Source organism: Eimeria maxima, genomic scaffold (genome assembly GCF_000499605.1).
Source record: "Eimeria maxima Weybridge genomic scaffold, Emw_scaff153, whole genome shotgun sequence".
NCBI classification, from domain to species: Eukaryota; Apicomplexa; class Conoidasida; order Eucoccidiorida; family Eimeriidae; genus Eimeria; species Eimeria maxima.
Genome location: NW_013564473.1, coordinates 22680 through 35485, shown reverse-complemented (window position 1 = coordinate 35485; position 12806 = coordinate 22680). Strand labels below are relative to the sequence as shown.

At 51.1% G+C, this 12806-nt stretch overlaps 2 protein-coding genes across 2 annotated transcripts; both read right to left on the bottom strand.

The window, feature by feature from the left end:
- Window positions 1-2032: 2032 nt before the first annotated feature.
- EMWEY_00018170 (hypothetical protein, conserved) lies at window positions 2033-3870 on the bottom strand (the record flags this gene model as incomplete). Its single annotated transcript, XM_013480028.1, has 6 exons — window positions 2033-2182; window positions 2300-2595; window positions 2729-2924; window positions 3097-3323; window positions 3498-3615; window positions 3808-3870. 6 exons carry the CDS (start codon window positions 3868-3870, stop codon window positions 2033-2035), a joined length of 1050 nt encoding a protein of 349 aa, XP_013335482.1.
- A 3022-nt stretch (window positions 3871-6892) lies between these two features.
- On the bottom strand, window positions 6893-9552 carry EMWEY_00018160 (hypothetical protein; the record flags this gene model as incomplete). Its single annotated transcript, XM_013480027.1, has 5 exons — window positions 6893-7138; window positions 7795-8000; window positions 8424-8585; window positions 8957-9049; window positions 9423-9552. 5 exons carry the CDS (start codon window positions 9550-9552, stop codon window positions 6893-6895), a joined length of 837 nt encoding a protein of 278 aa, XP_013335481.1.
- Between the last annotated feature and the right edge of the window lie 3254 nt (window positions 9553-12806).

Below are 12806 nucleotides of genomic sequence, written 5' to 3'. Positions count from 1 at the left end.
AGAGCATTTTCCCAATTCGCTTCAGTTAACACAATCCCATCGCCTGCCGCTTGTACTTTAGTAGGGATGTAGGGTTCCCGGGAAAACTTTGAGTAGTCGGGGTTAGGCACGGAGTTACCCAGGCCGCACAGAAACCTGAAATGGGCTCAACAGAGAAGGCCGCCGAACAGCATATATCCATCTGATACATCACATTCACAACGAGAAGCAAGCAGTCAAGTACGATTAGGTCAGCTTACCCAGCGCTACAGTTGCCAGCAATGACACCAGCACGGCAGTACTTCCCTCGTGGACAGGGAGCGCAGGCAACTGCCAGGTCAGTAGAGTCACTTAGCGTTTTATATGCACCGTAAGGGCAATGGCTCCCCTTCATCGTTGCTTCGGGGCAAACCTACGTGCGAAACACAGTATGCGCCAGAGAAAATGAGCATTCAGCAGTTTGTCCTGTGTAACAACAACGTCGTCCCATTTACGGCTACCGCTTACAGTTCCCCTGGCATATACACATAAAACCGACAAAAATATGTCCATGGGTTCCTAAGAAGGGCGCTTGTTGATTTAGAGTTGCACAAAGTCGTTTAATATGCTATGCATCTGAGGTTGTTAAAAGTTTCTTCATTGACCTCACCAACCCTTCAGGACAGGGCGTTGGAGTGGAGCTCAACAAATGACATTCGAACCCAGCAGGGCATGGCTTGCATTTCGCCTGTCCAGGCTCCGAGGTATACTGTCCAGGAGAGCATGCCCGGGGCTTAATGCTGCCAGACGGGCAATGCCAGCCAGCCGGGCACCTTCCACCTGATAGTCCATCCGTTGGGCGAGATGTTTCGGCTCCTTTTAAGCAATAGTACCCGGCGTCGCAGGGTGTACTTGGTGTTATGAGGCCTTCTTCCGTGCAGGCATATCCTGGAGTACATGCCTTGCAGTTTACTGCTCCAACTGCATCCTAAGGCGAAACATCAAATTGCTTATTTTGGACTCTGTTACCATGCTGTTTTACTATTCTCAGATTAGAGGAGAGACAATCAGAGCATTGGGGAAAAGCACGTACTTGAAAACTCCCGCGTGTACAAGGTGTCGGTGTAGCGGATCCAGGGGGGCAAAAGTGGCCAAGGGGACACAGCCCGTAGTCATCCGTGCCCTCTCCAAACACCTGTAGGGGCAGTAAGTCAGTGCGAGCTCCCCTGGAGCAGACAAAGCCACTAGGGCATATTGCCGATGGACGAGATAGCGCAGGCTCGTCACAAACGAAACCACCTGAAGCAAGGGACAGCAAGTTGTTCCTACTTGAATTATGCGCACCTGAGCTTTCCCTGATTAAGTGTAATTCCAGCTTCGAACATAATTCGGTGGCCTGTCCCACTTTTGTACTTACCAGAACAAAGCTCACATGAGGAGCTACCTTGGCTGGCGGCAAACGTGCCCAGTGGACATGGCACAGGGAATATAGTCCCTTCGACACATGCATGACCTGCTGGGCAAGGATCTTTTGGAGCTGCCAGCCCAGACGTTGGGCATTTCCAACCGACCGTACAAGGAGTGCACTTTCCCTTCCCTTTCTCACTGTATGTACCCGGAGGGCAGCGCTGGGTTGAACACCAGAGACACAAGCTGAGTAGCATGCTACTAGGTGCCAGGAACTGGAGGTAAACTGCCAATGGAGCTCCTCAGAGTCGTGTAACTTTCGTACCTGAGCTACGTATGATCCTTCAGGGCAAAAGCTACCGGCTGGGCAAATGTCTCCTCCAGTACCACCTGTTGGAGTAGGGGTAGTGCTGCCTCCCGTACAGTAGTAACCCTCCGCACAGGGACCAGTACCCATCGAGGTTGAACAGTATTTTCCAGGCTGACACGGTAGACAATCAGTAGAGGCCTTGCCTCCATCAATTGATGAACTTGTTCCCCTGCGACCCATTGGCAAATTCAAGTGACTCGGCAGTGCATCCTCTGGGTGGCATTAGGGACGGTACAATGGCTTCCTTTTGCTTTAATGCCTCACACTGCTCGCATGAAAGTGCTACCAGGTGCTTTCTTACTCTCCGCAAGCTTGTGGAGATTGTGTCCCTTCTGTGCAGTAGTAGCCAATGGGGCAGAGGCCACCTGCTGAACCGGAAATTCCGTCTGGATTTTTCTCCTCAGGGTGAGGAGCAGGTGACCACGCCCCGCCTTTGCAGTAAAACCCCTGCGCAGTTGCAGGATAATAAGTAGCATCGCCAGCCAGTATAAGCCAAAAACTTAGCATATTGTTTTTCCAGTGCCTTTCCCGGTTCAGGCGGACTACGGCTGGAGGAAGTCTCACTGCCAAGCATTCTCCAGTTGGTTGTGTGAGGCCACGCGAGCCACAAAATTTCCCAGTAGGGCAAGGTAAGCATTCTGACACGGCTTTGGCACCTTTTGTATTATTATACGTGCCAACGGGGCATGGGTTTTCGTATCCATTGTATGACCCTTTGGGGCAGTAATAACCCTCATGACACTTTGTTGGTGTAGCTGCGCTGTCCATGCAGAAATATCCATCGGGACATATCTTGCATGCCACCTGACCCTTCAAGTCCTGATACCAGCCTTTAGGACAAGGCGTAGGAGCGGCGGGGCCTACACAACAATGAGCGGCAGGCACGTTGCACGCATCACACCCACAAATTGTCGAGAGGCGGCGTCTTCCTGCATTAACTGCCCCAACATGGCAAGGCTATGCATCTCATCTCCGAGAAGGCAGACTCCTCACCAGGTGAACTAGTCCCCGAAACCTGAAGTTCTGAAAGGTAGACTTGGGAATCCGTAGTTGAGAGCATGAGCTTCCTGGTAGCCACCTCTCCGAAACTCAAAGAGTACGTAGATTCCTTGTTGGATGACACAGAAAATAGCTCAACGTATGTAGACGATGCAGAGTGGAAGAAATGTACTGAAAATGAAGAGAGGACCTGCAGGGAAAGAACAAGAGGCTTGAGCAAATACAAATTAAAAGGTTTGCACCCGAAGACATCCGCAATGAACGCCGTACCCAAAAATGGTATTGGCTGCACAACACAGGGAGGTTTGAAGAAACAAAAGGTACTTTCTGTGAAACCGGGGGGCGGGACAGATTTCGCTTACATTCTCCCCTCTTACAGTTCCGGAAATTAGGGTAACTTCGTTGATAAAGAATAGGTCGCCAAAATCAACTGTCAAACCGTGGCCACCAGTGGATGTGCTTTTTGAAACCCAGCCAGTGCCTAAGCCAGTTTCACCATTTGTTACTTTCTCAGGAGTGCCACTTCCAACGAAATCTCCCGGAATTGTGAGTTCCACAACTCCATCGAGAGCAACATTGGTAAATACACCTGAACATGCGTAGCCATTTACATTGTTTTCCTGCCGCTTCTCGCGCCAAGAGTAGTCACCTGCCAGATGCTGCGCCTGAGCCCTGTGACAAAAGCTGTCAGAATCAATCCACTGCTGCTGCTGCTGATGATGATGATGCTGCTACGCAGGCTTCACATGCAGCACGTTCTTACTTTCAAGTGCCTTGCAAAAGTGACCCGGTGGGCATGCCACCGCATTGGTCTTTGTACTCCCTTCGGGGCAATAATACCCGTCAGAGCACCGCCCAGTTACCTCAGGTTGTCCTTGTCCCTGACAAGCAAACCCTAAAGGAAGCAAACCGCAGGCGCATTTGAGTACGACTCACTAGCTGATTATGTAAAGCTCTTCTATGATTCCGTGCATCGGTGAGGGGCGTGTTTGCACACTATGAATGCTAGAATAGCCAAGGAGCAACGAGCTGTTGGGCATATTTCACAAATAAATAAGTGCTTGCAGGCTAACCTGCTGGACACTGAATGCAATCTTCCACTGTGGATCCCCCCTCGCTGTTTGAAAACGTGCCATCCGGACAGGGAACCTCCGTGGAGCTTTCACCCCTGTCGGCCGGAGATAAAGATACTTTTCTAACCCGTTTGTTCCCACTATCCAAGACGTACAATGCGGTAGCTGAGCCTCCAAACTGAGGTACAGACAGAAAATGAGAGTGGCGACGACGGCCTTGCCGCAATGTTTTCTGTCCGTGGTAGTCTACAGAACTAGCTAACTGTGTCTTGGTCCCTCGCCTTTTGGGACCTATTTAGTGGGCATCTAACCGTTAGTGCAACGACCTCCTCTATCAGGGAAAAGTTAGTACCTGATCAGGGATTGCAACTCCTGTAGGAGTATCGATTTCCGACTCAGGGGCTGGAATAATTCGTCCGTCGCCACTGAAGCCTCGACTTCCTGTTCCCAATATTTGTTCTAAACGCTTTGTTTGCAGGTCCAGCCTCCAAACCCTAAAGAAGCCCCGCAAATATCGGCATACCCCGCCCCAGAAACTGTTTTCTGCTCTTCCCACGCACAAGGCAGAAGACTACCTGTACATACAATGCCATTCTTGAACGAACAGTAGAAGTCATGCTCTAAGGCTAGTGGAAACCGAGACGTGCTCGATTGTCAGCGCTTACACATGCTTCGTGGAGTCGGTTAGAAACAATGTTGGCTGCACACTCAGAAATTAACAGAGGCGCAACAGCTTTGAGTTGCGCTCAAGCAGAGGGACACGCAGATGTTTCGGGGAAGGGAGAATTGCTTGTCGCAGGGATATTTTCCTACATTAGCTAGCTTCCCGTAGGCCAAAGAAGTGACCTCCCCGAGCTCATAGTCTAGTTCCAAGTCTTTTATGGTTCGTAAGAGTGGTGGGAGAATTTGCACTTGGTCCACGTTAGATCCTTGGGCCCAGATGATCTACAAAATGCAAACAGCTGGGCAAAGACAGTCATTTACACTTTTCCCTGCCTAAGGCGTACGCAGGTTACCCAGTATCTGGCTCAAGGAGGTCCGATCAAACGCACTCTGGATTTCCCGTTGCTGTCTGCGATGTAAATATCTCCATCTGGGGAAAGTGCGACAGCTCGTGGTTTGTTCAGCAGTATATTTGCTGCAGACATGAACCAGTTCTTACATAGAACCTAAATAGCATCGAGTTGATTTTGGTTAACTGCGGAAGCAGCCACTAGTGAGGGCCCAAGGAGCATCGAAACGCGACACAATTAGGTAGTTGTGTAAACTACCACCCATAAAGAACATTGATAGGGCGTTTGTGTTCGTTTGGGAGCACCTAATAAAGCTCTGGAATGCATGGCGTGTTGATGTCAACAAAATACAGTAAAACGCAACTCGCCCACACCCATATACTCTGCTTGCTAATTTAGTCTCTCCGGGTGCGAGCGAAGGACATACCTGGAGCGCCGTCTCCTACCGCAGTATTTTTGCTCTTTGTACCCAGGTCAATAGCAGTTATTTTGCCGCCATCTGCTTCTGCAACGTAAAGGGTCTCGCCGTCGAGCGAGAGACACATTCCCGACGGTTTGGACAAGCCAGTGGCGACATCAGTCTGACTCTTGTCGCTCAACTTTAATGCAACAACCTTCCCAGCATCTGTTGCACATAACGTTTGGTAAATGAGTCGACAAATGGGTACCCACATGCACATATACTGCCCACCACGGATAATGCGGCGTACAGTGATTGTGCTGCTTCTGTAGACAAAAGGCTGTCCTAAGGCTGTAACATTAAAACCGCCCTGGCGCATGTGGATAGACGCACCCGAAAGGGATATATAAAGTATACTCCCATCATTAGATACTGCTAGTCCTTCCGCTTTGTTTGATAGTGTTACTATATCGGTAAGGATGCCTGTAAAATATGACGTAGCAGAGCTTCTTACGCCATGCCGTTATAGGTGAAGTCTTGCGCACTGCCGGTCCTCGCTGGCTTTCATGGCCAATCGCAAGCTCATTCGAGGGTAAGGGTGATGGTCAGATGATGATTACCTGTGCTTAGATTGACTGAGCTGATGCGCCCCACATCATCGTCTGCTATAACCACTTCGCCTCTTAAGCGGTTCACTGCAATTGCCTTTAGACTGTTGAAAGTTGCCTCTTTTGCTGGACGTCCATCACCACTGGCCCCTCCACTGCCAGACCCCGCAAATGTGTCAACTAGGGGGCCTGACGCGCAATGTAGAAGGCAAGGTCTCACTGTTGAATAGATGAAACGTCTTGCATCAGTACGAAGCCGGCAGAAGCTTTGCTTGCACTGAAGTGCATCAACTCAGTTTTGGCGGAGAGAAGCAGGCCTGCTTGAAGAGCTCAAGCATCCAACTAGGCTGTTGCATACCACTTTGGCAGTAATATCCAGGTGGGCACGGATATCCTTCAGAATTCTCGATGCAGATGGTCCCAGAAGTTGCATTCTCGGGACTATGTGTTGCTGCCCTGCTCTTGCAGACGTAGCCTCCACGACACCTGCCAGTCGGCCACTCAAGAGCCTCGCTTGCACAGTAAAAGCCTGTTGGGCAAGGCGTGGGTGCTGTGGATTTCTCAGGACAGTACTCGCCATAGCTGCAAGTCGTGGGGATGGCAGCGCCTGCGCCTTCAGGGCAGTAGAATCCTACAGGAGAGAACAGGAACAATGGACCAAAGGCGAGTCAATTCCGTCAAAAATGAATCGGCCAAACCGACAACGGTATCCAGGAGAACGTTATCTGCTCCATAGGATACAGCGCCAAGGGAAGGGGTATGTCACAACTATGCTGAACGTTTTCTCGACTGTTTCGAGACAGCTATGAATCTCAGCAGCACATTGCTGACCTGCAGGGCAGTTCGCCATAGCGTTGCTTCCTGATGTTCCTGTTCCTGGGGTGTTGCACATTTGGCCTCCTTCGCAAAGCTGGCAGTCCTCTATGGACGTTGCACCCTCGATTTTACCAAAGGTCCCTTGTGGACAAGGGTACTGATACTGATGTTGAGTGCCAGGGGGACAATAGAACCCGATTGGACAGGGTTTAGGGTCTATTGAGCCAACTGTGCAGTACGAACCTGTTTCAAACAATGGCAAACACACTGACAGGTACAACGCTGAGCTTGTATTCGTAAGAAACGCTGAACTGCTGCAGCGGCCGCCGGCGCACCTTGTGGACATGTGATGCACGATGTTGCACCGCTCTGCGGCTGGTATGTGCCTCCGCTGCAAGGAATAGGCTCTGCAGATCCCTCGGGGCAGTAGTGCCCTGCAGTACAAACTTTGCCATGATCGACGGGAGTTGAACTCCCTTCGCCGCAGAAGAAGCCTGCCAGCGCACCAAACACAACAGTCGAAGTTGTGATTGACTATTGGATGATTGCTTGAGAGAGCGAACACCTCGCGATATCAGACGCTTGGGCCTTTCGTTGCTGTTGACAAGCTGTTTGCACTTCTCACCGGCGCTACAGTACCCTGAAGGAGCTGAAAGCCCAGGCAGGGAGCAGAATTGGCCAGGAGGACACTTTTGACACTGTGGCTCTTCCCATGCACCCCTGGGCACACGGTGCACTACACCTAAGCAGATTTGGTATGATTTTATTTCCACACGACCGTTCGCAGGGTCATTTACTTTTGAAACAGGCAAGGGGTGTGGTGCGTTAGGCTCCAATCAGTGGGAGGATGAATATTTGACGGCAAGATAACACTTAGCGCTGTGTTTAGTTAGGCCAAGCAGCTTACGATGCAGGGAGGTATGTTCCCGCGGGGCACTGGACTTTTGAGTTGGTACCTGCTGGACAATAATGCCCCGGGGGGCATGCATTCGCCGAGTTGGAGGGCTCCTGTGAACCTGCATGCGCGGCATCAAGCCCATACGGCCCTTACCTAGGCTTGACGGAACGCCACAGTGGAGGACATGCCAAACAATCTCTCGCTGAGGGATCCTCAAAGTAACCAAATTGCCAATTGGAGAGCTCCCCTAACCTTCATCGCAGAAGAACCCTGCTTGGCATTCTCCTGAGTGAACTGAAAGCCCCATGGAGGCGCAGTATTTTCCAACGGGACATTTTTGCGGAGTACCAGTTCCTGCGGGGCAGATGTGTCCGACTGGACAGAGACCTGCCTCGACACAGAGTTTTGGATAGAATATGCTTTCAATACCTTCATCTGGAGCTTCCACATTCCCGCACCTGCAAATACATATAGAATGCTTGCTAGTAGACAATGTTGTGTACCGCAGGCTAGGCATAGCCGCCTACCACGAGTACTTCAAAGCTTCTAGCGTGAGAGCTCCGTAGGCGCTGAGCAATCAATAGTGGCAGCTCTGTAGGGTAGGAAAAGAGCACGGACCTGATGTAGAAAGAAGACTCCTTCTCCTCAATCCCAACACATCCTTCTATTCTCTGACACAGATCTTCTGCTTCCTTCTTTGTAGAAAGGGGATCGTTGCTTGAACTGCAGGTTCCCGTTCCCTTGCCCAAAACTCCCGACTCGTACACACATGCTGCACCACATCATGCTTGCAGGTTGGTCACCTCGTCTAAGTCAAGTGTGCATATCGTGATGTAAATCTCCCTGAATTAACACGGGAGGTGGCACCTATTTAGGCTTACCGCTAAGCACTTCGTTAGCATAACGTGCTCCACTGGAGCAGTAGAAGCCCGCTGCGCACTTTCCAGATGGTTCAGCGAGGCCTGCACTGCCGCAGTATTTACCAGGAGGACAGGGCAAGCAGCTCAGTACTGACGCAATTCCCTCCTTTGGATTGTAGAAGCCTAAACGTACAAGCGTAAAAGCGCGAAGAAACAGCTTGTAGCTTACTTGTATGGTGTACTTACCGCGACCAGCATGTTAGCTCCCGTCGAACTTCTGCCCACCTGGAGGACACAGGTATTCCTTGGCATGATTTGATCCTCTAGGGCAGAAAGATCCCTTTGGACAAATATATTTTTTGTCGAAACTCACTTCAGCACCCATGGGGCAGTAGTACCCCCCAGCACATGGGTTGCAGAACGTGCTGCCTGGCATATCTTGGTAGGTTCCCTTTGATTCAGAGAGACACCAGCATGCTGGAACAGCTATTTCTATTCGTAGCCTCTGTAAGTGGATCTCCTAAACTAAGCGCAACAAGGGCAGTCTTTTATACTCACGGGGCGGCACGGGATTTCAAAGCTTGAACCCATTGGACACATATGCCCTACACGACATTTGTTTGCCGGTGGTTCCGCTTGACTCGATCCTTGCACACAGCACACAAGGATGGCCACACTGGCATTTGATCCTGGTATGCTGCGCCTGAGTATCCCTTGGCTGTGAAGAGCGCATGAAGTGCACAGACGTTAGATCCCAACAACCTGAAACGTATCCCGCATGCACCTTACCTTCCTCGCAGAAATACCCCGGTGAACACTGGGCATTTGGCTGAGCAAGGCCTTCGTTCTCACAGTACCTGCAGAAAGGGATAATCATGTTGCTCAGCCAGGAGATTTGTGACGTGGATGGGGAACGGAAATGAGTTGGCGTATGCTTGAGCAGCCACTGTGAAACGTTATCCACTCAATACTTGATTTCGAATTGCAGCGGTGAATGCTTGATGCGACGAGCAAACCTACCAGCCTGCTTTGCATTGGATGCAATCATTCTGGTTGGAGGCACGCGTTGACGGCTGATATGTGCCGGCAGGGCAATGAACAGGGTTTGGTGTTCCCTCAGGGCAATATGAACCAGATGGACATGGCCCATTCCCGAAGGAATCAGTTTCCTGCACAAAAATGGAGAGTACGAGAACATGTATTTTGGTGTTGGAGGGAGAACGAGCTAAGGCATCCATGACAATGAGCTGTCAAGCTGCCGTTGCTGCCATAACTACTATCGACTCTTGTTAGTAGCACAGAAGACAGGGGAACCTCCTACAAGGGGTGCGATGCTTGTACTTCTCGCAGCACAGTAGTAGCCGGCAGCGCAATCTCCTGTGGGGTTTTCCAGCCCTTCCGTTTGGCAATATTTTCCCGCGGGGCACGGCAGGCAGTCATCGATGCTCGTCGCCTTTGTCTTGGGGTTGTAAGTACCCGTAGGGCAATTCTTGTGCATTATTGAGCCCTCTTCACAGTACGTACCCACTCTACAATCCTTTTGGTTCTGCGTTAGCGTGCCCATGCCCTAATCACACAGCAAGGCTCCTCAACCCGTATATGGCCGTGTAATATCTCTAGCTTTTAGAGATTTTAATGCTTGTAAATGGAGGCAAAGAACGTTGTAGCACCTCGGCATCTACGGGCTCAGCGCACCGCTTCGTCACAATAATATCCAGCTGGGCAGGGGCGGCAAGCTGTCATTCCTTGCTGATCAGCATGCGTTCCAGGCTTGCAATGAAGCGCGATGGCGCTCCCCTCAGGGGCATACGTTCCAAGTGGGGCGATTGTACCTTGGGGGTTGCTCGAGCCTTCTTGACAGAAGTACCCAGCCTTGCATGGCCCCACAACAGGATGCCCGTCGACAACAGTGCAGTAAGAACCGGGAAAACATTTCCTGCAGTCAGTGGCTGATGTACCACCTTCGTACGGATTGAACTGGCCATCTACGCATGCTTGAAGTTGCGTCGCTCCTTCTCCGCAGTAGCCGAACGAGGGGCAGACGACACCTGAAAGGGAAGCAGAGCAACATGAGCACATGTGAAGGTGCATGCAGCCAGGGTGCTGGTTGACACTCCAGAACACGTGGCCCCAGAATCGAAGTACACAATCATCGTAAAAATCATTGTCAGGCAAAGCACCTCATTTATTGTAATGAAAATTGTGACCCGCACGGTCCCCTCGCCGTGGAAATTTCCTCGTACACTGGATAAGAGAGAGCGTGGAGAAATGGATTTCTAAGAGCTTGCCACTCAAATTGCCAACTACAAGAATTTGCTGAGGGAAACCCAGGCATTTATATTTTCCGACTGAATGAAGGTTCATTCGTAGCCTATCATTAGCAACCCCAGGGTGGCGAAGCGCTGGGAGTTGCGAGCAATTTTACGGGGGTTCACGCTGCAGCTTGCTATCCTCTGAACATGGTGATGTGTCATGCTCCCTCTCTCTCTCGAGATGCCAATGCAAGATCTGCAGTCTCAAGAGAGCGTTGTGGGTGCGGCCGCTCAGGCAGGTTTGGGTTGAGCAATGGATGCAACCAGCGCTTAAAAGCTTTCAGTTGCCATCACTGCGACAGCGTTCTCCCTTTATACCAATGCCGTGCTGTTAAGATCTGATGCAATGCTTCGATATGCAGTTTGAGGTGCAAGTGACTCATATGTAGGCTGGGCATGTTTTGCTGTACCAGGAACCCTCCACGCGATTAGAGATTAAAACAAGGCATGTGGCATGCGAAGCTCTGCTCAAAATTACCAGAAGTTTGGTGACATATGCGCGAACTAGGAAAATTCCCATTCGTGTATTGGGGAATCTCATAGGTGTTTTGCAGCCAAGTGGCTTTTTTCTTCTCTACACTCACCTGTCAGGCCGTCTCGAGGAGCAGGGTTGGTGGCTCTTTCCAGACAGAGTGTGCCAGCAGCGCATGGCCCTGTCGGTGCGGAAAGCCCGGGCGTTTCACAGTAGTGCCCTGCAGGGCAAGGCTTGCAGTCTTGTTCGGATTGGGCTCCCGGCGAATCCCTGCATACACGTTCGAATGTTGAGGGCTTTTCTGAACAACCTCCTTGGTTTCCTCCAAAGCCGCTAATGCGCAGGGGACGCTTTCTCACCGGACAGTCCCTTTTGGGCAGACTCTCGGCTCAGAAGACCCCACGGGGCAATAGTTCCCTGCTGGGCATTCTTTTGGTTGAACCACCGCAGTGCCACAGTACTTTCCAGCGGGACACGGTATGCAGTCGTTCGCCGATCTTCCCCCGGGGTTCGGATTGTATGTTCTGCTCGTAAAATACACAGGGGGAGTCCCAAAAACACTCCCAAGAAGTAACTGCTCATAAGCTCTAATTTGTGCAGCCCCTATGTAAAGTCACTTGTGCTATACCAGTCTATCATCAACCGGAGTTAGACATCAGCGCCATGCTAGTATCGTGTACGGCAGAAAAATCGCTCCTTACTGAGCCGGGCAGGCGACCTGATCAGGCTTGGATGACCCCGGTGGACAGAAATAACCCTGTGAATTTATACGGTTCCCACACAAAAAGGATCTGTGCAGAGACGGAAGCGCACGTATGTACCAGGGTAACTCATCTTTCTCCTGCAACTAACCTCTTTGCAGGGGCCAGTGCCATTGGCAGATACCGAGCCTGGTTCGGCGTAAGTCCCCGCCTTGGATATCATGCAGTCCGATACTCCCGTACGTCCCACCAAAGGATTGTACGTCCCGCCTGGACAGGGGATTGCTTTTGCCGTTCCGTGCGGACAGTAGTGGCCTTGGGGACACTTCGTACTCTTTGACAGGTCAGCTGCAGCAAAATAGAACTACTCGGAAATGCCATATCAGTGACAGACAAAGGGATAAGACCCTCTGGGGCGAGACTGCCGGAGTTTCCACTTACCCCACCCTTCTTGGTCGCACAGCATTCCGGCGCTGCATCGATAATTCGACAGCATATCGTATGTCGTGACATCTAGTGGACAGTATGAGCCCTAAGACACAAGGGGGCAGTAGGGTAGTGCCCTTAGGGTCTGTTATCACGGTGGATTCAGAAGAATATTCGTCTTAATTCCAACAATAATTCATTAACTATTGGCTTGCTAAACTGTTGTACGGCTTGCCTTGGGACACTTGATACATATTGCGTCTCCTTCCTTAGATGTATACCCCGGCCCACAGGGTGTTCGCACCCCGCCGGAGCAGCTGTAACCCGACGGGCACCTCTTGCACATTGAGGGATGGTCTCCTGGACCGGGATACTTGGTGCCGTAGCCATCGCTGTAAGTGCCTACGTGCACAAGGCTCAAAAGGACCGTGCGGGAGAGTGAAAGGAAGCAAAGAAATGCGGTTGTGCACTCTTCGCCTCTAAACGCCACTGC